This window comes from Gallus gallus, chromosome 3, assembly GCF_016699485.2.
Source record: "Gallus gallus isolate bGalGal1 chromosome 3, bGalGal1.mat.broiler.GRCg7b, whole genome shotgun sequence".
Classification (NCBI taxonomy): domain Eukaryota; kingdom Metazoa; phylum Chordata; class Aves; order Galliformes; family Phasianidae; genus Gallus; species Gallus gallus.
The window spans coordinates 18,557,994-18,580,093 of NC_052534.1; the positions used below are offsets into that span (position 1 = coordinate 18,557,994).

General features: G+C 43.6%; 1 protein-coding gene across 2 annotated transcripts; it reads left to right on the forward strand.

Moving 5' to 3' along the window:
• SLC30A10 (solute carrier family 30 member 10) lies at positions 1 to 21,820 on the forward strand. Of its 2 annotated transcripts, none has more exons than XM_015283897.4 (4): positions 1 to 539; positions 12,738 to 12,821; positions 16,079 to 16,318; positions 17,050 to 21,820. In XM_015283897.4, the coding sequence occupies exons 1-4, from the start codon at positions 95 to 97 to the stop codon at positions 17,523 to 17,525; spliced, it is 1,245 nt and encodes a 414-aa protein (XP_015139383.1). In that variant the 5' UTR covers positions 1 to 94; the 3' UTR covers positions 17,526 to 21,820. The 2 variants fall into 2 exon arrangements, with proteins under 2 accessions (XP_015139383.1, XP_015139382.2); XM_015283896.4 differs by lacking the exon at positions 1 to 539 and adding an exon at positions 12,007 to 12,527.
• Positions 21,821 to 22,100: the final 280 nt, after the last annotated feature.

Genomic DNA, 22,100 nt, shown 5'->3' on the forward strand with positions numbered 1-22,100 from the left:
ACTGACAGGTGGAGGGCAGAAGCGCAGCAGTGAATCGTCCCTCGCACAGCTCCGTCCCGCAGAACCACAGCCCGAAAGAAAGGGAGCTGTAGAGATGGGTCGCTACTCGGGGAGGAGCAGCAGGCTCATCTTCATGTCCCTTTTAAGCATCGCGCTTTTTGCTGTCGAGATCTCAGTAGCATACATTGGCAATTCTCTTTCCTTAGCTTCAGATGCCTTCGCGGTTCTCTCTCACTTCATCTCCATGATCATCGGTTTGCTCGGTGTGAGGTTCAGTCGCATCAGATGGCACAAGGCAAACACTTTCGGCTTCAGCCGGGCAGATGTGCTGGGAGCCTTTGGCAACTCCGTTTTTGCCACTGCTCTCATGTTCAGCATCTTCGTTGAGGCAATCAAGAGGTACATCAACCCGCAGAAGACAGAGAAAGCACTGCTTGTCCTCATTGTCGGGATCGTAGGTCTGTTCTTCAATGTGTTCAACTATGTTCTCTTCATGGACTGCTGTTTCTGTCATGCACCTCAAGGAGACCCTGAAACAGGTAAATAATCTAATGCAGCCACTCTACATCTCAGCCTTCTATGCTTCCAATTATTGACTTGTTTAGAGACTATTTACTGCTTTTCTGAGATGGGTGCATACCACACCATGGTTTTCTTCATTCTTTGGTCAGCAAGGTAATGGATGTTGTGTCTGAACCCATACGTGTTTCCTGCTTATTCTGTAAGGCAGCTGTAACTACACATGCCTCTAAGTAAATAATGTGTGGTATATTTGATGGCTTTCTGTAGAGAACAGTGATTTGCAAGATGCATTTTCGCCTTAATCCTCTGGCCTGCCAAACAGGGGGCAAGGTGTTGTACAGATGTGCTATGACCATAAGGAGATACCTATTAGGAAAAAAAACTTCTGAAATGCCAGTTATCCACAATCAGTAACTGCCAGTAATTGAGTAATTCTGTTTTAACTTTTGTCCAGGACCTGGTTATCTTCTGAGAGGTATATTTTGTACAAGACAAAATAATAGGTCAAGGCAAAAGGGGATTCTCAGCCTCCTTTAATTTGGGACTGGACAGTTAAAGACAACTATTCTGAGAGTGTTTGAACTCTGAAAAATCTGTGGATACAGAGCTGAAATTCTCTTTGCTATTGATCATTAGCACGAGCCTTAAAGAGAGAAGGGAGAAGCAGTGGCACTCTGCTACCTAAATCTTCCCACCGCATGGCTGCAAAAATCTCACTGACTGCCAACAGCCCGTCATGCTCTGTCAAGAGTTTGCAGGAGGTTCTGTTGAGAGCACGGAGGGTTTCACCTTTTAGTTTGTTTTTTTCCTCAGCAATATGATTTTCAGTTTTCAGATCTCAGCATAGGAGTTTCAAATCCAAAGGGATGGGGACCCTTTATGTTATTATTGCAGAAAATGCCTCACTTTATTTGATGTAAGTTACACGCAGGTGCATATACATACAAGCATAGTTCTTTAAAACAGGACTATTTCAGTTGGGATAGGAACCAGGCATTTGCAAAACATTTACTGGACATCCCGAGGGAAAGCTGAGAGACACATCTAATAAAGCTGCTGCTTTTATGTACTGCAATAGGTGATATATGATACGTTTTATATTTGACTTTAAGGCTGGACAGGGCTTTGGAGGTTCGTGTACCCCTGTGCTGAAATTAAAGTCTGTCAGTTTGCATTTCAGTGCCTGATGGGAAATAGTGGAAAATATTTCTAATCATTATTAAAACTACCTCTGCATAATCATAAAGGTACAACCTCACTGGTGTGCACCACCACAGCCACATCTACAGCTTATTTTGTCTGTCTGTTTGTTTAGACGTCCAGCCCTTTAAAGTTTAAGCTGCTCTTAGACAGAAGCTGTAGTAGTATGTAGTTGGCAAAGGGATTTATTGGGATTTTTACTTTTTGGACTGTCACCACTTCTTTGCAACATCATAGCCTCTGTTTGTGATGGCTTCTTGGAAGAAAGTCTGTTTAACCCTAGCAGAAAATTGTGCCTCTGGGTGCAGTCAGGGAGGAGAAACACATCAGCACTTACAGACACGGATGGAGAGTGTCAGGCAACTAGGCAATTAACAGAAATTAATGCAGTTGCATAGGTAATTGCTGGTTTTGCTGCTTCCACAACTCAGTGGGTCTGCGTAGCCATCCCTCCTGTGGACTCACATCCAGACTCTGCTCTGAGAAACGCCTGGAAGCTCTGTGTTATTTTCAGTTGTGTTTCAGTTACACAGGATAGGGGTGAGACTCATACCATGTCATAAACAGAGCACATACATCTGTCTGTGCTTTTGTCACTCTTTCTGGTAATGTTCATCTTCTCTGTCAGTAATGGCAAAGCAATACCATTTTCTTCGCTGGCCAACCTGGTCAATCAGAGGTGTCCCTGCCCATGGCAGGGAGATGGAACTAGGTGATCTTTAAGGTCTCTTCCAACCCAAGCCATTCTAGGATTCTATGACTTGATTTTCTAATTCCAGCTTAGGTGAAATTTCATATTTATTTCCTCTAATTCTCTCCACATTCAATCTGAGCAGGATTTTAAAACGTTATTCCTCAAAAAACTCAAGTCTTAAAAGCGTATGCATGTGCTTTATGTACCTATAATAATGAAAGGGCTGCTCCGAAAGTAATGCCTCCCATTTTGTGATGTCAGGGGTGAATGTTGGTGGTACGGCAGCAGACTGAAACTTCTCACCAATATTCCATTACATGTTGCTGCCGTGCAACAGATGGCAGCAAAGGGGCAGCCTGACAAAATGGTGACTGACTTGTTAGCACGGAGGAAGCAAAGGTATGTCATTGAATTCCTCGAAGCAGGAAAAATGACACCCATTGTGACACTCATCAACGCTTGCTGAACATTTATGGAGACCAAACAGTGGACGAGAGCACAGTGAGGTGGTGGGTGGTGTGTCTCAGTAGTGGCAAGAATGATAATGTGTCACTTCCGCTGGTACAGATATTTATGAGCATGGTGAAGATGAATAGCTAATGGTGGTAACTGTTGAAAAATAGGGTTTTGTAGCTGAGTATTTGTTCTATCAAATAGTGATACTGTGCTCTTCGTATCTATTATAGTTTCCATGGAAATAAATAGGAGGGATTACTTTAGGAGCAATCTACTTGTGCGTAGACAGAACCATAGAATCATTTGAGTTGGAAGAGACCCTTAAAGGCCATCTAGTCCAAATCTCCCGCAGTGGTCAGGGACACTTCCAGCTCGATCAGGGTGTTCCAGCCTGACCTTGGATGTCTCCAGGGACGGGGTGTCCACCACCTCTCTGGGCAACATGTGCCAGTGCCTTACCACCTTGATTGTAAAAAGCCTCCCTATATCCACTCTAAATCTCCCCTCTTTTAGTTTGAAACCATTTCCCCTTGTCTTATCGCAACAGACCCTGCCAAAGAGTCTGTCCCCTTCTTTCGTACAGCACCCCTTTAGATACTGAAAGGCTGCTATCAGGTCTTCATGGAGACTTCTCCAGGCTGAACAGCCCCAGCTCATACATATGTGTATGTATATAAATATATATGAAACATGAAACAAGGGATTCAATCTCACCCTGGTTGTCTTGCATATAAGAAAGAGATAATCTTTCATCTTGCTTGTTGAGGCAAATTTTCTAGTGTGTCAACACTTCTAGCAGAAATCGAAGGGGATGGTCATGATCTCTGAACCTCACTGGGGCAATCCAGCTGTGCACAAGCGATACCCTCGGTGACACCTGTGAAATCTCCTGACTTTGGTGATCACTGAAGACTAAATTTTCATAGAGAAGACCTTCTCTTACTTTTCCTCAAATCTCTGTTCCCCAAGCAGGGAGTTGATCTAAACAGCCCTCCTCTCTCTTCCAGGTGATCATTTGCTTCCTTTGAAAAATTCCATGCGAAAAACAGAGCATTTCAGACAGCAAGAGTTCAGTCAACGTTTGTTGTAGTCTAGATCTACAAGGCAGTGGGCCCTGAGGGTGCTGCTCACAAGCACCTATATATCTCCTCATGCTTCTCCCTTGCTGTGCTTCTCCTTGTTCAGCTCATTGTGACATCTTCTCAGGTTCTTATTTTAATACAAGTAGTCTTGTCAAGAAAATGCAAAAAAAAGTGTGCTTTTTCTGAGCTGCCCCTGCAGCCTCTGCACTGCTCCTATGGCAGGCACTGCTGAACCCTTCCACCCAGAGGCCTCTCACTTCTCACTTCTTCCCCTTTCTCCTGTCATTTCTCTGGTTCTTGCTACCCTTTGATTCTCTGTCCAGTTCCAAAGTGATCATCTACTGCGTCCTCCTCTGTTTCTATCTCCATCCTGGAGGTAGAGGGGTACATCTCGGTCCATCCCTGCACTGGATTCAGGCAGTCTAGTTCTCTGTGCTCTATGAGTGCTAAAGGTAGAGGTCAGCAAGAGTACATGGAGGTCGTGCCCCTCTTCTTTCTCTTGCTACTGGCCTAGAGCAGCTACTACAGGTATAAAATGTTTCTGCATTCTGCTGGAGCTGCTGTGCAGAGGTGTGTGGGCCAGCTGGGCAGACCATAGCAACGTGGAAGGCAGCAGTAGTTATTGGTTTGACTGAAAATGCAGGAAATGCTTGCTAAAATGTAGAAATGTTAACATTTCTCTGACAAACTTCTGCCAAAATTTAACATTCACAAAATACTTTTCCTACTGTTGCTGTTGGAAATGACAGAGCAGCTTTAGCCAGAGTTTTTTGACCCTTTTTTGAGGTTTGGTATCTTACACAGAAAGTTTTGGCACAGAAATGATGATTATGGCGGTGTAATAAGCAACTGAAAAAAAAACCTCAGGCTCTCATAATAAAATACCAGACAGCTTTAATGTTGGCCGTACCCTTTATAGTCCGTCATAAAAATGCAGAAGTCTGTTTCACTGCACACGCAGATCAGCTTACTTCTGTTCGTGTAGCTCAGTGCGACTGTCTCTTCTACTCATTTCTACTGGATTTTCAGCTCTCAGGGGACCACAGTTTGAAAAGCACCGTGTTAGTCTGGCTGTAGTAATTCTCTTTTGTTTGTCTTGAGAAAATGAATAAAGATTTAACGTGGAGAAAACAGTTGCCCTGTTGTCCTGTGATCTGTACGGAGGGGAAGCAGGGCCAGAAGAAGACGCTGCCTTGCCTAACCTGATACGGTCTGATAATGAGCCACGCCTGCAGTGTCTGGGGCTGTGATAAACCATTCTAGCCTTCTAACAAAAAGACTCACGGTCCTCACACAGTTCACAACCCGCTAAACAAAACACATTCTGTGTTTGCAGCCAAGTGGCTTAATGTTATGTTGGTAGGCACAATGGAGCAGATGCGCGTGAGCTTCTTGTGTGATAAGAGCATTGGGTCTCCATTCTCCTATCTCACTCTTCACGAGCAACCTGCCTCTCAGATAAGAAGTGGCATGTACGCTAGCAGTCTGGAAAACATACCTTCTTTCTTTTCCTGGGCCTTATGCAGAGTTATGATTGTTTATTCTGAAGCTTACTGTGAGGCCTATCTCTTTTTTCAGGCTTTTGCAGGTAGGGGTGTGGGTTGGGGATTTCTGTGTGTGTGAATGAAGTGAGATGAAGAGAGGGACCAGCTATAACTGGCTGGGTTATTTGAGAAGGCTTCATTGCTGTCATATTCTGAACTCAATTTTTGTGTATATTTTTGCAAACATACTGATCCCAGGGTACGTGAGAACATTTATAGGCCAAAAGAAGTGAACAGGAGGCTGCTTGACCTATATCTTAATGCCATGGGGCATCCCAGAGGACACCAGGTGAGCTGTGCAGATATTGAAAAGCAATTGTATTTTCCTCTGCTCTCTCTTGACTCAACAGACCCAGTAATGTATACTGCCAGAGACAAAAGTGCTCTAGGGATTAGAAATATTTTTAAATGCTCAAAACTACTTTAAATGGGGAGCTATGCTGCTGTGTGACCTGTGCTATGTGGAAATACGTACACTGAGTTTATTTTTCCATCCTCTTCTCATGAAATCTGCCTTACAGAGTGACTTGAGCTGCAGATCTCACAGGCTCTCTAAAGGGATTGTTCCTTTATCCCCATTTGTTGTGATGTAATGAAAATGTGACTTGACTGACTTGGTTGTCTTCGTACTAGGAAAAATGGACAGAGGATACTGGTGCCCAATACGTGGGATTGCTCTGTCCTTGGAAGGCAGAAGTCTCCCTATGAATGCTTAAAACCATTTTATTCATCCATGTTTAAGAAGAGAAAAATGCATTCCCTCGCCCGGACAGATTTTTCTCTCAAAGGTACTCTGAAAGGGTGTCAGACTGTGTCAGTCCAATAGCATGGGGACCTTTGTAAAGAATGGTCAAGAGCCCTGGGTGTGACGCCCGTAACAGCAAACCTTGGGCTTACTGTGCTTTTGTGCCTGTGCTCGTGCTACTCACACAAGCCTGAATGCATTTCTTCAGGATCAGCATTACTATATCCATTTTACCTCTATTCATCAGATTTATGCTATTCTTTCCTGAGGAAAAATTCACAGATAGATGCTTGTCACACGTGCTGCACTTGAGTTTACCAACAAAGAGTCACACGATGAATCCTCACTGATTTATGCTTCCCATGTAGTGCACCACAGAATCCAATTCCTAGATGCTCACTAGAGTAAACTGTATAAATGTGGGGACATACACTATATGGATTTAGTCCCATAATTCCCACAGGTGTTAGTGTGTTGGTATGGCAGGAACCAAAGCCTACAGTAACCTCATATCTAGACTTTCTGGCTTTGATTTCCACAGCGTCATTGGAGGTGCTGCTCTCACATAGAACAAGAAAGCAAGGGAATCTTGAACTGAAATGTTTATCAGATAGCTAAGACCGAACACATCTTTTCTGCAGGTCTTTTTAGTTCAACTGTGTGACAAATAATCCTCACCAAAGCCTTTCAAAGCTTTTCTGAGCTGCTATCCCAAAAGGTGACCAGATCTGTGTTAATTTGTGTTAACTGAAGCTCTAGTCCAGTATCTTTAAGAAAGACAAGGCAGATAGGAAGACACTCTGTAATTCTACTTAGGAATTCTACTTAGCAGCACGCTTCTCTGAATTTTCTTCAGATTTTTTTTAATGCTTTATTCTCTTCAAAGAAGCCTCAAGAATTAATCTAAAGAGGGACGCTTTACTGCCCCCAATCTTTTTTTGAGAGAAAATTTTGTATCCAAACAGGTAGAAGCAAACTTTTTGGGGCTACCTTTTGGCCAACATGGAAAATGCAGAATGAAAATTCTTATGTCCATCAGGAAAGACAGAAAGGCATCCCTGAATGGTTTAAATAATTGCATAAGGGTAAGATCAAAACTTGTGAACCTAGATTCCAACAGCACTGGTACTAATGAACTTTGATTACCTACATTTGCTCTCAACCTTGAACCAGCTTCATAGTAATGGTGCAGATGGGCTGGCTGAGTTACGTCACAGTACTTGTGGTGAGCTGTAAGGAAATAAAAGGACTGAAACAGAACTGAGTCCAAAGTCATAAACCACTTAAATGCAACAGGCAACATTAAGGACACATTATATATGTTGATTGTTGTTTTATTTGGACAGTTATTCTGCATAGTTTGCCGCATGCACAGGTTTGATATCAGTTTCAGTCAAAAAATGCTGCTGGGACAGAAAATGAAGTTTTTGCAGTGGGATTCAATGTAATTTATGATGATGAAATCAGTGATTGCTCGACTCCTCTTCATGACCTTTGCAACATGCTGTGTTACTGACTGATACCAAAATTAAGTCAGGGTTGGAAAGGTTATATGGATATACACAGCTAAGGGAAATGTAGCAGAACTGTACATTTTTAGAAGCAAATTATCAAGTAGTTGAAGTACTCAGGAAAGCATTAGCCCAGTGCTAGAACGTACTGGCTGGATATGTCTGAAAGTAAGTAACAGGTGCTCTCTGCCTGGGACATTTCCAGCACTGCTGGGAAGAGCCACGACCTCTGCATGGCACAGGGCAGGCTGGCCAAGCTCTCACCCCAACTGCTGAGCTGTACTGGAGGGACATCTTTTAGGAATCCGCTGCCTGGAATGAAGCAGATTTAATGGCTTTCCAGTCCTTCAGTTTTTTGGTGTACGCCAAAATAACACCCCTTTCTGATTCTAACTAGAATTTGATAAGATAAAAATGCAATGAGCAAATAATTTAGAACAAAAGACCTGCAGACAGAGTGGTCTCATAACAGCCGTCTTCTGCACTGAGGTTTGGTGGTGGTTCTTTTGTGATTCATCTTGCGGTCAGATTTATCCGTGACAGGAACCAACCACATTGCTTCGGCTTAGGTTAGTTGTGGATTTAACCCAATATTCCTAATTTACAGAAACAAGCTTCACAAAAGAAGACCACCTTACAGAGCCCCTCGGAGCAATTTGCTGTGTGAAATGCAAACGAGAACCTTCCAACGCTGTCACTGGGAGTGGAGATGCTTTGGGCTCTGTGCGAGAGGAGAAACACAAGTGCAAAGGTCCAATCTCACCCACCCGCTGGATTGTGGGCTCTTACACATTGGGATGCTGTCTTTACATGTGACATGCCTGACATCAGCCTCATCTTCTTAGTGCAAGTGTACTAGTTTTCTCACTTTAGTCTCCAAGCGGCATGACTCTCCTTCCTCACGTACAGTTGTGTGGGTGTTTGTTTCTTTCATGCTTTGGTTTCTTCCAGATAGTTCTTGAAATAGCTTTCATAAATCATCTTACTTTTATGTTGGGTTGAAAAGTAATCTCACTTAGGACTTTGATAAGCACGATTTGCTGATCTCTCTTAATTATACTGTCCATAATTAGTTCTTTAGTTTTGCAATTTTTTAAAACTATCTAAATTCTATAGCAACACGAGGCTGTGAGTAATGTTATTTTTGGTCTTCATTCAGCAATGGAAAAAACGTGATTACTATTACTGCTATTGTTGTTGTCTACTATTTCCTAATATAGTGATATTCTCTTTTCCATGGCTGGTGATGGCTTCCTTTCAGAGAACAACTAAGTAGATGTTAACCTGTTGTCTTGAAATGGAGGAAATCAAGCTAGAAGTGATCACAGTCTACAAAAGCCTCAGTGGCATAGAGAAGGCCAATAGTCCTTCATTGTTCGTTTTGTCCTCTGATACAAGGAGAATACAGCAAGTGAAGTGAGCAGGATCCAGGTCCAAAACAAAGAGAGAGAGGCAGATGCTTCGTGCTAGGGTAGATGTGTTGGCACTAGTGAGTGAAAGGCTGGACAACTACATGGGAGAGCCAACAGTGTGCCCTTGTGGCCAAGAAGGCTAATGGTATCCCAGGCTTGTATTACAAAGAGCGTGGCCAGCAGGTTGAGGGTGGTGATCCACGCCTCTACTCTGCCCTGGTGTGGCCACATCTGTAGTGTTGTGTCCAGTTCTGGGCTTCTCAGTCCAAGAAAGACAGGGATCTCCTACAGAGAGTGCAGTGAAGGGCCACAGAGATGTCCTGGAGCATCTTCTGTACGAGGAAAGACTGAGAGACCTGGGGCTGTTCAGCCTGGAGAAGAGAAGGCTGAGGGGGGACCTTATCAGTGCTTATAAATATCTAATCAGTGGGAGGCAGGTGGATGGGGCCAGGCTCCTTTCAGTGGCAATGGGCATAAGCTGGAACATGGGAAGTTCCACATAAACACAAGGAAGAACTTCTTTACTGTCAGAATGACAGAGCACTGGAACAGGCTGCTCAGACAGGTTGTGAAGTGTCCTTCTCTGGAGATATTCAAAGCCTGTCTGGATGCCTACCTGTGCAACCTGCTGTAAGAAACATGCTTAGTGGGGTGTTAAACCAGACGATCTCCAGATGTCCCTTCCAACCCCTACCATTCTGTGGTTCTATGAGGATTAATCCATTGAAGGATACTAAATACAGAAATATCTAGCTCACAAACTTGCTTGCGCTGAAAATACATAAAGGATGGTAGCCTGGGCAAGCAGCATATATGCTTACCCTGCTGCGGCTGCTACCTGAGCATTTCGTATGGCCACGAGTAGGGGTAGGCTGTTAGCTAAAGGGGCTGACTCCCTGTGGGACAATCAGCCTAAATATCCCCATTCACTCTGTTTCTAAATATTTTGGCTTGAAGAAGTCCTACTTAGGAGGTTTAGAAAAGGTTTCTGTATTATTCATCAACTTCATTTTGACCTACAACACTGCTAGAAATGCTGTTGCTGTTGTTCCCTCTCCCTAAACAGAAGCAGGAACTGGTAAAAATTGGTAAAATTACACTTAAGGCAACTTTCCTTCTGAATGCCAGAGACGCACAGAACGCCTGCAAGCTCCAGCTTTTTCATGTGCCAGGTGTTCAAGGCTCTCTACACCGCTCATCGGCACTTTTGGGTAGGGCTGAGGTGACTGTGGTGCCCTGGTGAACGGACCTGGGGAGACAGAGCGCGTGGGCTCCCAAGAGGCATTACGATGGCCACAGGGCAAAGGGAGAGGCCTGCCTAAGTAACTGGTCAGAAGTCAGGAAAGAGGAGAATGTGATCAGGTCCAAAGGAACACTCGCTAAGTGCTCAGAGGACAGAAAGTGGAACTGGGGTGGGAGTAAAGGCCCTGTAGGAGGAGGAAGGATCAGCGCAGAGCCAAGGCTCTCAGCATGTGCTGCTCCTGGCTTGTTCAGTGAGTCATCCTTAATTGTGCTCCATCCGACAGCACTTAGTCACAGCCTTATTTGGTGAAAATAACATTTTAGTGCTATTTCTTCAAAGCAACTGTGATATTTTCATGTTTTTGAAGTGAGTTCCAGGCTCTGACACACTACACTTTTCAAAGAGAGTTAATGTCTGTTTTGCACTGGAGGATTAATGATGTTCCAGTTAGCGTTACACACAGTCCTATAGCCTGCTGGTAATCCATTCCAGTTCTATTCAGCTTCAGTGAGTTGGGATTCAGTGACTTTTCTGACTGTAAAGTGCCAGAGGCAGCATTTGCTATCGAAGAAGATATAGTTTGTCATCTTTTACTTCCTGTCACTTGTATATATTTTTATTCTTTTTTTTTCTTCTAGCTCACTTATGCTGCTTTTTTATTTGTCACGACTGTTTAAAATCTCTCATTGCATGTTGGTAGGTTTAACATTACAGCTGCAATGCGTGTTGACGTAATTACACTACCTGCTCCCACTACCGCGTTTGTCTTTACAATAAGCTTTTTCTTCTTGACACGTTTATTTTCTGATGTCAGACAGGGAAAAACACTGTGGGTACCCGAAGTCCTGTTTTGGACCCCTGTAAACCTGGTAGCACCAGTGGCATTAGCTGTTGTTTTTGAGGGTGGAGTAGTTGAGGGTAGCCTAATCCCCTGGAGCCTCCTTTACTCAATCACCTGGTTGCTTCCATCACTTTCCAATGCTGTGTGGTCACCAGGTTTCTTCTGACATTTGTGTGCCCAAGAAGCACTGCAATGAAAAAGTCTAGAGAGAGAAGAATCATCGAATGGCTTAGGTTGGAGGGGACCACAAAGATCATCTTGTCCCCCAGCCATAGGCAGGGCTGTCCACCCCAGCTCAGCTGCCCAGGGCCCCATCCAACCCGGCCTGGAGTGCCTCCAGGGATGGGACACCACAGCTCCTCTGGGCAGCTGTGCCAGGGCCTCACTGCCCTCTGAGTAAAGAATCTCTTCTTAACATCAAACCTTAACATCAAACCTCTTTTAGTACAAATCCATTTCCCCTTGTCCAATTACTATCAGATCACATAAAAAGTCGGTCCCCCACCTGTTTGTAAGCTCCCTACAAACACAAGAAGGCTGCAATGAGGTCTCCCTGTTGCCTTCTCTTCGCCAGGCTGGCCAAGCCCCACAGCGGGGCAGCTCGGGGTCCCCCGGCCGCCGCCTCCCCACGCCCCGGCCCCACCGCGGCGCTCCCCCGGCCCGGCCCGGCGGGGCGGAGCGGGGCGGCGGGCGGGGCCGGGCGCGGGGCGGCGCCTGGAGGCGTTAAGGGCCGGCGGAGGCCGCGGCGGCGCTCCCAGCGCGGAGAGGGGCGCCGGTGTCCGCCGCCATGGGGCGGTACTCGGGGAAGACGTGCCGCCTCATCTTCATGCTGGTGCTGACCACCGGCTTCTTCGCGGCCGAGCTGGTGTCGGGCTACATGGGCAACTCCATCGCGCTGGTGTCCGACTCGTTCAACATGCTGTCGGACCTCATCTCGCTGTGCGTGGGGCTGTCAACCGGGCGCATCGCCCGCCGCTCCCGCCGCGGCCCCCGCGCCACCTACGGCTACAGCCGGGCCGAGGCGGTGGGGGCCCTCAGCAACGCCGTCTTCCTCACCGCCCTCTGCTTCACCATCTTCGTGGAAGCCGTACTGCGCCTCGCCCGGCCCGAGCGCATCGACGACGCCCAGCTGGTGCTCATCGTCGGTGCCCTGGGCCTGGCCGTCAACCTGGTGGGGCTGCTCGTCTTCCAGAACTGGGACGCCTGCTGCCGCCGCCGCCGCCCCGAGACCCCGCCAGGGCGGGCGGGCGGGCCGTCGGACGGCGCCGCCGAAGCAGGTGCCTCTCGGCTGCACCCCGCTCTCCCCGTCCCTCCGTCCCCTACTCCCCCGGTCCCGTGCCCGTCTCACCTTGTACTTTGTGCTGGGGGAGGGAGCGCCGGGGCTGTGCTTGTCGTTTCCTTCTGAAAAGAACTTGGTTGTGAGAAGGTTGATGTTTTTTCTGTTTGTAGAACTTATACACAACACAGCGTTTCTTCTTTGAATGCAGGTGAATCACCTAATGACCAAAAAAGCCCTGAGGAGGGGTCTGGGAGAAAAGTAGAGAAAAAGTCCGAAGCTTTGAACATCAGAGGTATGGTAACTAATGCTATCCTAACGTTCAGCGCTTGCAGCCTTCCGTTTAATTTTCTCCCACGTCTCAGTATGAAATGCAGCCCGGGAGTCTTCTGGTTGGCATGAAGGTCTTGGCTGTGTGAGATAAGGGGGTAACAGTGGTTGGTGTGATGCTGCCTTGGCTCTGAGTGATTGTGCTGTGATTCTTTTGATGGCTGCAGCTGAGCTGTGATTCTGTCAGACACGGGGTTTGCGTCCTGGGTGGTGCTGTGTGGAGCCAGGAGTTGGACTCCATGACCCTGGTGGGTCCTTTCTAGCTCAAGATATTCAATGATTCTGTGGTACTGACTTCTTGGGAAGGAGGCAGAGCTCCTTGCACTGAGCACAAGCTTCTAGAGACCATATAGGAAGGTCAAGCAGGCATCCGTGAGGCTTTTCTTTGAAGTCACTACTTGACTAGTTGAGCCCTTTTCAACTTCTAAATGCTTTTGGGCAGATAAAAGAATTTATTTAAATCCCATTGTTAGTAACCCCAAGGTTTGCAGTCAATGTGAGGAGAAAGGTGCTGAAGCTGGTAGCTCTGTGTGTTTTTCCAGGTCCTTGAACTATGAACCTCTCCCTGAGAGGCTGGGGCAGCGTCAGCCCCCTCTGTGTCATGTTTTGGCAGCTTTCTTCTTATCTGCAGAGAGAAACGTTATGGCTTTTTCTAGGGGTAAATTAACCAAGTCCCTTTGTATGTCTGTCTATATGCATACGTATTCAAATGCCTGTTTCTTGCAGGACCCAGAGTAGCGTATTTCATAATGACTTGTCCCTCAAGGAGAGGGCTGTTACATAGATGAAGACAGGTTTCCTATGGTCACATATCAGCATCTGAGGAGATGTGATGCTCCTCTTAGAGCCACGTGGGTTGACGTCACATGATTTGAGCTGAAGAAGCTGTCGTGGCAGACAGGCACCCAGCTTTTAGGTGTGTGTGTGTCTGTCCTTCCAATGTGTCTTCAGAGTTATGCAAATGTGTGTGTAGGGGAGGACACCTGGGAAACTACACCACGTGCTAGAGGAATGTCTGTCTGAATAGCTAGACATATGCACTGCTGGATTTTATGGTGTTAGAGTGCTAAGTACTGGAGCAGACTGTCATCTTCAGGGGTGGAGAAGAGGAGAATAAGAAAACAAGAAGTATATTTTAGGGAAGCGTTTGCTTGTCTGAACAACAGTGTTTCAATATTCTGATGCTGAAAAGTGTCAAAAATGTCTGAAGGATGAGGAGGGTTTGTATCATTTATTGTAAGATACCGGTGTTTGAGTTGTAGAAAGAGAATTATTCAAAATCTGCTTTTGTTTTACTACTGTAAGTTAGTTACGTAGCTACAACCACTTGGTAAAAAGTCTGTATGTTGTAGAGTCAGGGCCTCCCTGAAAAGCATGGCTGGGCAGAGCGGGTTGGCAGAACAGTGGCTTCCTTGGCTGTAAAAATGGTAGGAACAGGAATTCCAGATATTCTGCATAGCTGGATTAATTAGTGTAGTCTAAGATTATTCCTTTTTACATCTTGAGCATATGCAGAGTAGCTCAGACTTTGCCACACAAGCTGCTGGGAGCTGTATTATTTATAGTTTCATCATATCAGCTTTATTTAATAAAAAATCCTTTTCTATTATATAGTCATAGCATTGGTGGCCTATGGAAATGGGTTCATTATATGATGCATAACCAAGCCATTTGTATTAATCACGTTAACTCTCCCTGCCAGTTCAGTAAGGATTTTCCAAACTCAGTACACTCAATTCTAATATATCAGAATTGACGTGCTTATTTTATTTCTTAGTTCAAAAAATGTCTTCCTGAAACACTTTCTTATTCCTTTAGAACTCAGCTCTCTTGTTACTTACTGTAGAAATTGCATCCTGCCTATCCCTCTTGTTCGTGCAGCAGCTGAGGGCACGCACTGAATCCAGATTATTTTATAAATGAAAGAGGAAACACTGCAACACTGTTACGGCCAGTAAAACCGTGTGGGAGTTTGCCAAATGGGGCAGAGCACTCCTGACCAGCAGAAAGAGCTGGATGCAGTGCGAGTATTGCTTTCTGTCTTATCCCAGTGATCCCAAGGAACTCCAGTGACTATTGCCTGCATTCCCCATGCAGAGGGTCTGTGTTCCTGTCCAGAACTGGCATGAAGCAGCAGTATGGACGTGGTTCTAGCTCTAGATAAAACCCAGTGCCCAGCATCTTAAGAGCCTGAACTCTTGTGTTTTAGAGGAGTTTCATAGGGAGACTTTTGCAGCTTCTCTAGCCTGGAGGGATGGAGTGCATTGGATGGTGGCGTTGGAAAGTGCTTGTACAAGGGATATTAAAAGGAATTTACCTGTTTTGTTCCATCACTTGCTCTGAATAAAAAGTATAGTCAAAGAAATTGACATCATGTTTAGAGATGCTACAGATTAGGCATGGGTTGGAATGAAGTCTCGAGTCCGAATAGTAAAGACTGAGGAAAAATGGAGTGTTTTATGGTAATGGCAAGAAGAGGCAAGATTATGTAGAATAGTGAGAGAAAAAAATGAAGCACAAAAGAAGTTCTAACAGTACTGTAGCTTTGTGGCAAGAACACTGTGTTGGTCATTACACTTGAATCACAGCTGAAGGTGGGCTATTACAAGAGCCTGTTTGTCTTCACCTTGAGTGCAGCCAACTGTTGAACCAGATTCTGATCTTTTCTCGAGTCTGAGGGCTAGTAGTGTTGGTAGGACAAGGTTTTAAACTAGTGATTGAGTTTGATCCAAAAAACTGGAGTGTAGGGGTCACTTGAAACCATAAGAATGGACACCTTGTAGTTTTTACTTGGGTAGTTTATTGGAGGTTTCAACGGAGCGGTAGAAACTGATGGAGGAGAATAATTATAACTTCCTGGGTGTGGTCTCTGGCTAGCTTAGCTTCTGGGGTAGAACTGGTAGGGTTTAGTCATTAATTTTTAATTGAGAATTGAGATTGAATGTGCCAGGATCTCTAAATAATCGGCAGGCATTTAGGCAAAGGCACATTATGTTGCCATGGCATTGCAGTTGAGCTACAGTTGCTAGCGTGCTCTAGTAATGCATCCCATTTAGAGAGCTGTGTTTCAGAGTCAGTATTTTCCTTGCTGTGCTGTTCTTAAAGCTGTTACTGGAAACTCCAGTTATGATGTGAATGCTTGGAATATTTCACCTCTTTTTTTTTTTCTTTCATGGGGTTTGGGGGGAGAGAAAGACTAATGGAAGCTGTCATTTATTTCAGGTGTTCTTTTGCACGTTATGGGAGATGCACTTGGATCTGTTGTTGTGGTAGTTGCTGCTACAATCTTCCACGTGCTTCCTCTGGAGGCTAATGCTCCCTGTAACTGGCAATGCTACATCGATCCAAGCCTGACAATAATTATGGTGTTCATAATCTTGTCTTCGGCGTTCCCACTCATCAAAGAGACCTCAATTATTTTGTTGCAGATGGTTCCCAAAGGTGTTAATATGCAACTACTGAGTAAGTCGCATTTGTTGTTGAAATGCTATTAATTTTAATGATATATTTCAGTGCATATGTTATTTCTGGAATGACATGTTTGGATTATTTACTCATAATAGCTCTAAATTCTCCAGAACTGTGAAATAGTTGCATGTCTGTATCCTAGCAACATGACTCAAATCTCTCTGGATTAGTTAAAGCATGTATTTTGAGAATGTGGTACTCCAACAATACATCAGAAATACCCAGTCTTGAGCTGCTAATGCTTTGTGTGGAATGATTGTGAAAGAAACTGCACTGAATTACAGTATCTCCCAACACTGCAGCAGCGTCTTCTGAAAGGCTTCCAAGACAACTTAGAAAATTCCATTAAGACTGCTTACTTTTGTAGTTCTCTGGCACTGTTTACACTGGTTTGTTGTACTGTAGTGGGTCTTTCCGGAATTCCACATGCTTGGGATTAAACAAATCAGAATATATGGTCCTTGGCCAAGGAAGTGCTGCTCCAGCACTGCTGCTACAAATGGAAGATAAATGGCCCTTGAGCAGAGATGGACCCAAAAAGAAGGCAAGGGCCTGCTTATGTGTTCACCTAGTGTTTGTGTACCAAAGGCAGTGGGTAGGAGATGTCCTTCAAAGAGCTGTACTTAAGAAAATACTGCTCAGAGACTGCTGCTTTTGGATTAGGTTCTCAACGAGAATGAGGCAGCGCACCAAACATCCTAACACCTTTCTCTTATGTTTTCCAGCTGACAGGCTAGCACGTATCCCAGGGGTTAGCAGCCTTCATGAGGTGCATGTGTGGGAGCTTGCAGGTGGCAAGAACATTGCTACTCTTCATGTCAAGTGCCAAACCCCTACTGATTACCAAGATGCTGCCTATAAAATACGCAAGGTTTTCCACGAAGCAGGGATCCACTCTGTGACCATCCAACCCGAGTACATTGACCACAAGACCTCCAATCTCCTGTGCAGCTCACCTTGCATCTCAAAAGCCTGTGACTCTCAGCTCTGCTGCAGTCAACAGGAGGCACCGCTGGCTAAAACTAATGGCTATACTGAAAAGAACGATAGCTGCCTTTCTGCGCAGCATAAAGACAATGGTTCAAGTAAAAGTGATGTTGAAATCCGTATTGACTCCCCGCTGACAGAGAATGGTGTTAAAGACATGAAAAATGGTGAAGTGTCTGATGACAAATCACAGTTGAGCAGTACACGTTTTTAAGCAGTTCTGTCTACTCTGCAAAAATGTTTTTGTAGAATAAAGGTGTCCAGGCAGGAAAGTGTGCCAGGAGTGGCTGTAGCTGAAGGTGGTATGGCAAAAAGATTTCTGTGCTTTAGCTGTAAACCAAAATACACCCAAAAAGCGTGTATCTGAGATGAGGCTTAATATTTCCATAAAAGGTGTTGTGTTCATCTAAGATTTTTTTCTGATACAGCCTAGCACAGTTCCTTATCAAACTGTGTGTTTGTTCTTATTGCTTGAGTGGGCGAGGTGTATTGCTGTCTACCCTGATGCTTGCAGTGTATGGCCAGTACCACTGGGAATGAAAACGAGCTGCTTTCTGAGAGCTCTGTAGCAAGTTAATGATTGTACTGGGCTGAAGTACTGTATGTTTATAATGGACTTAAGTAGAGATGTTTTACTGATCCTCAGAACCAACTTTGCATAGCCAGTAACTTGTGCTTCTGAAGCTTGTGAATGAAACTAAGGGTGTCTGACTGATGGAAGGGAGAGCACTCAGGAATAGTTGGCTTGCATTATTTTCTTGACGCCTGTGTTTAGGGTTGGAGCAGGAGATGGTCTTGATTCTGTACTAGTAATACTGGAACTTTAGCCTAATCACAGATACTCGATGCTAAAGAACGTGCATTGTGTCACGAAAGTAAGGAATTACTAGCCTTGTCTGTATTGATTCTAGCAAATGAAAAGGCAAGCAATCATCCAATTAACTTTTGATCTAGTTCACCGTTGTGATTGCACAACTTGGTTCTTAACCCCTGCTCCTCCCTCCCAAACAACAGAAGTTAAAACAGACACGATGTTAATTCATTATTGTGGGGAACAATTGTGGTATATTTAATTCTAGCATCTGTTATTATCCTTGCTGAATAAATAAGCTAGTATGTCCATTATGAATAGTCAAAACTGCAGTTCTATTACTGAGATCAAATTTTTTATATTCCTTGAGAAATTCCATTTGAAGTTTTATAAAACAGTGTTATCACTTAGAGGGAACTTTTTTAATATTAAAAAAACAAACAACAAAACAGAACTGGGAGCTTTTCCTATTTTAGTCCTAGTTATTTGTTGACTAATGGGAAAAATCTAAGCCCTCCCCCTGCCCAGAGGTGCATTTTGAAGATGACGTGCCCAGTCATCAAATTTTGGCCAGGTCAGGTCTGCTCTCCAGCTTTATGGGAGAAGGGGACCCGCTACCTAATCCATGCTGAGTGCAGTTCTTGGCCTCCTGAAGCTTTCAAATACGTTTTTGCAGTTGAAAGCAGCTTTTCAATGCTCCGTGTGGCCTGGACAGGCTATTTAGGTAACTATTCATAGAGACACCTGTATAAAATAGTGGTGTCTTTAACTCAGGGACAACTTAGTAGAAAGGGCAAATCAATTTCCTGCTGGGCTGGGGAAGTACCGGGGCCTCCTTGCAAGGCTGACTTGGAAGCAGACAACTCCTTAATAAGGATGATTACATTAAATCAATGAATATTCAAACACACAGCAGGGTGTTTTGCTGCTTGGAAAATTGTATTTACTGGAGCAGTGTGACAACAGTTTAAATAGCACGCTTATAGGCTTGTATTTACTCTTCTTGAGCAGTTCCTGGATGAACTAAAGTATTTATAGCCTTTTATGGTAGGTTTTAATTATAAAAATTGAGCTGTGTCCTAATACCATTACAAACGTGATCCTCCATTCTGTTTGATCCTGTTGGCAAGATTTTGGCTTTGCAGTTCTTGCACAAATTGATGAAAATCAGGAAGCATTTCAAGAACTGCTCTGTCCTTTGAGAGTATGTGGAGTGAAGTAAGACAGCCCTTACTTCAGGTTTCTTGTCCTTATTTTCCTATGTGATGAGGGCTAAATGGAGGGGCTTAGATCTCAATAACAAATATATGGATTTATTTTCTGAGAACTGGAATAGAAGGCTCCCGAAATATCAACAGAATCTGTGCAGGGATTTACAGCTCACATACCCTCTAAAACAACAGACCCTTTCTTAATTATGCATTTGTCTCTTAAATCAGGTAATCTTTTTATATATGCATTTTATTAAATGGTTTAAAGGGGGAGTGTCAGTATTGTTTTACTCTGGAAATAGAGAAAATGAGTATGTGTAATGTTGGGCATTGGATGAAATGAGCCATCTTTTTCTTCATCTTTCCAGTGTTTATGGAAACAGTGGTTATCTATTTTTTAAGTTTTTGAAGTGTTGTAACGTGAAAATACAATGAAGTAACATTCTTAAACAATTTTTCTTGTCTGGTTGAATGTACTGTGAATAAATAGGAAACTCTCAAGGACTGTAGAAATCTTCAGGTCTAGAAAACAAGCAGATTAAAAAACAAAGCAGTTTTATTAGCAAGCAAAGCCAACAGAGCTGTGTCAGTGATGAGGTGAACCTTACTTTTTCCATGCAGAGGCTGTCAGGGTACCCAGCAAAGGGGTTTGATCCAGTATCCTTGCCTTCCTTTCAGCTCAGCAACAAAATATTTTTCTCCTGTTTTAAACGTGTGATAGCTAGGCTCTGCTGGGTGGTCCCTTTCTATTTTGATGGATGACAACATTCCAATCAGTGTGTATTTTGTATTGGCTAATTTCCCTTAATTTCAGGGTGTTCCAATTCTCTTGAAGGATGCTTACCTCATTTTGAAGTACAATACACTTCAGTATTTGCACTTATTTATGGGCACTTGTTCTAAATTCAGCTTCGTAGCGTATTGCATTGCCATAAATTCTCCTCTTTAACTTAATTGCTTTATTTCTCCCTCTAATTCAGTGATGGAAAAATTCTGACTGCTGCGGATTGATTGCGCAACCCTTTTCTCTTCAAATTCTCCTTTCTGAGTGCACCATTACAGTACTCACTTTCTCTTGCAGTGGCTTTTTTTTTTCCTCCTCCCCACCTATCCATCACTGTTCTTAGCTAAGGAGTTAATTTCCAAACATGTAGTCATGTTATGTGGCCCTCCAATCCATAACTGGCCATACATGTGACCTAGCTGTAGGGCAACAGAACTTTTGCTAGCCTTGGCAATGGTTCTGGAGAAAGAGTTAAATCTGGAATAAATTCACATGGCATTGACTGCAAAGGCAATTGGCTGGCCTTCATCAGTCATGAGCCGTGTTGGAAGAGAATTCAAGTTTTTGTCCCCTTGTCATACGTTGTACTTTCATCAAACATGCACATTCAATTACAACTCTCCCAAGTGCAAATCTTGCCTTTGCTCTTCTGTGTCAAAAAAATAACGTGGCCTTTTTTTTTTAGCAGTATTGTCCTTTTTTTTTTTTTTAAATCACATTTTCAGTTACTTTTCTGTTCTTTGAGATCTTTTTTTGGACTTGTAACTAAACCATTTTTTTTCTCCTCTTAACGTTCATATTTATTCTTTATCTTTGCAATAAAAGTAGATCAATTTTGCTATCCTTCTGATCATGAACATGTACCTATAATATGATTTAAAATACCTCTCTTGTGTACTGGTTTAATTTTTGCACTTCATTTTATGCAAGTTCACCCCCTTTGGTTTTGCTGTGTGGTGTACTTTATCATTGCAAACGGATTGTTGACCTTGTTCAGTTCTTCTCATGCTTTCCCTTTTTCCTGCTCTACTTTAGTGTTTTCCTTCCTTAATGTTCTCTTTTATTCTGAATCCAAGGTCTATGGATGGACGGCTTGATGTGAGCTGTTCCAAGGAGCATTTCATGTCCTTTTGGCTTTGTAGAAGTCTGTTGTCTAAGGAGTCATCTGACTGAGATTGTATTTAAATTCCCCTGCACTGCACTTGAAACATCTTTTTAAAGAAAGTTGGTTTCTGAACCTGAGAAGGTATAATGAAATGAGAGGTGTTCATTAGTCTGTCATTAACACCTTAGGGGAAAACTTGGATCTCTCATTAGAAAGCGAGTAGAGGAGACAATTCTGAAAAGGTAATCCAAGCACTATGAAGATTTCTATAGGTTTTTCTTATTCTGCTGTACAGTGGAGACACTTTGTGTTAAATACTTTATTTAAATAGTGATACCTTGGTTTGAGGTTGTCACTGTATGAAGTTGTTACACTTATGGAGTTATGTTGCTTAAAACCTCTTCCAGTTTTTCTGTTCATGATGTGATTTAAATAACGTGCCAAAATGTAATTTCCATGATTGCCTAACCAGTGAGTTGTAAATCCTGCTATGGTTTTATTAACTGTTAGTGAAAAACTGAAAGTTTGATGTACAGTTATATTTTTTTTCCAAAATGAAGTTTGAATGTGTTGTAAATAAAGTGCATTTTTAAATAAACCTGTTGTTCTGCTTAATGTATGGTAGCAATGGAGAGCTGCTGTCAGTTTGGACTGCTTTCAGACCTTTGAGTAAAGTTTCCTCCTAACCCACGAGCTTATTAATGGAAATCTTGTTATGCCTTTGGGTGAAGAGTGGACAGACATCCAGAAACTTTTCATTTGCGAGAAGTCCAGCCTCCTCTAATACAGGAGTGAATTTTTAGCTCACAGTAGGGGTTCTAGATGGGTATGTTGACTGCAATGATGAATGGTCAGTCAAGTTCTCTGTCAAATTTAGA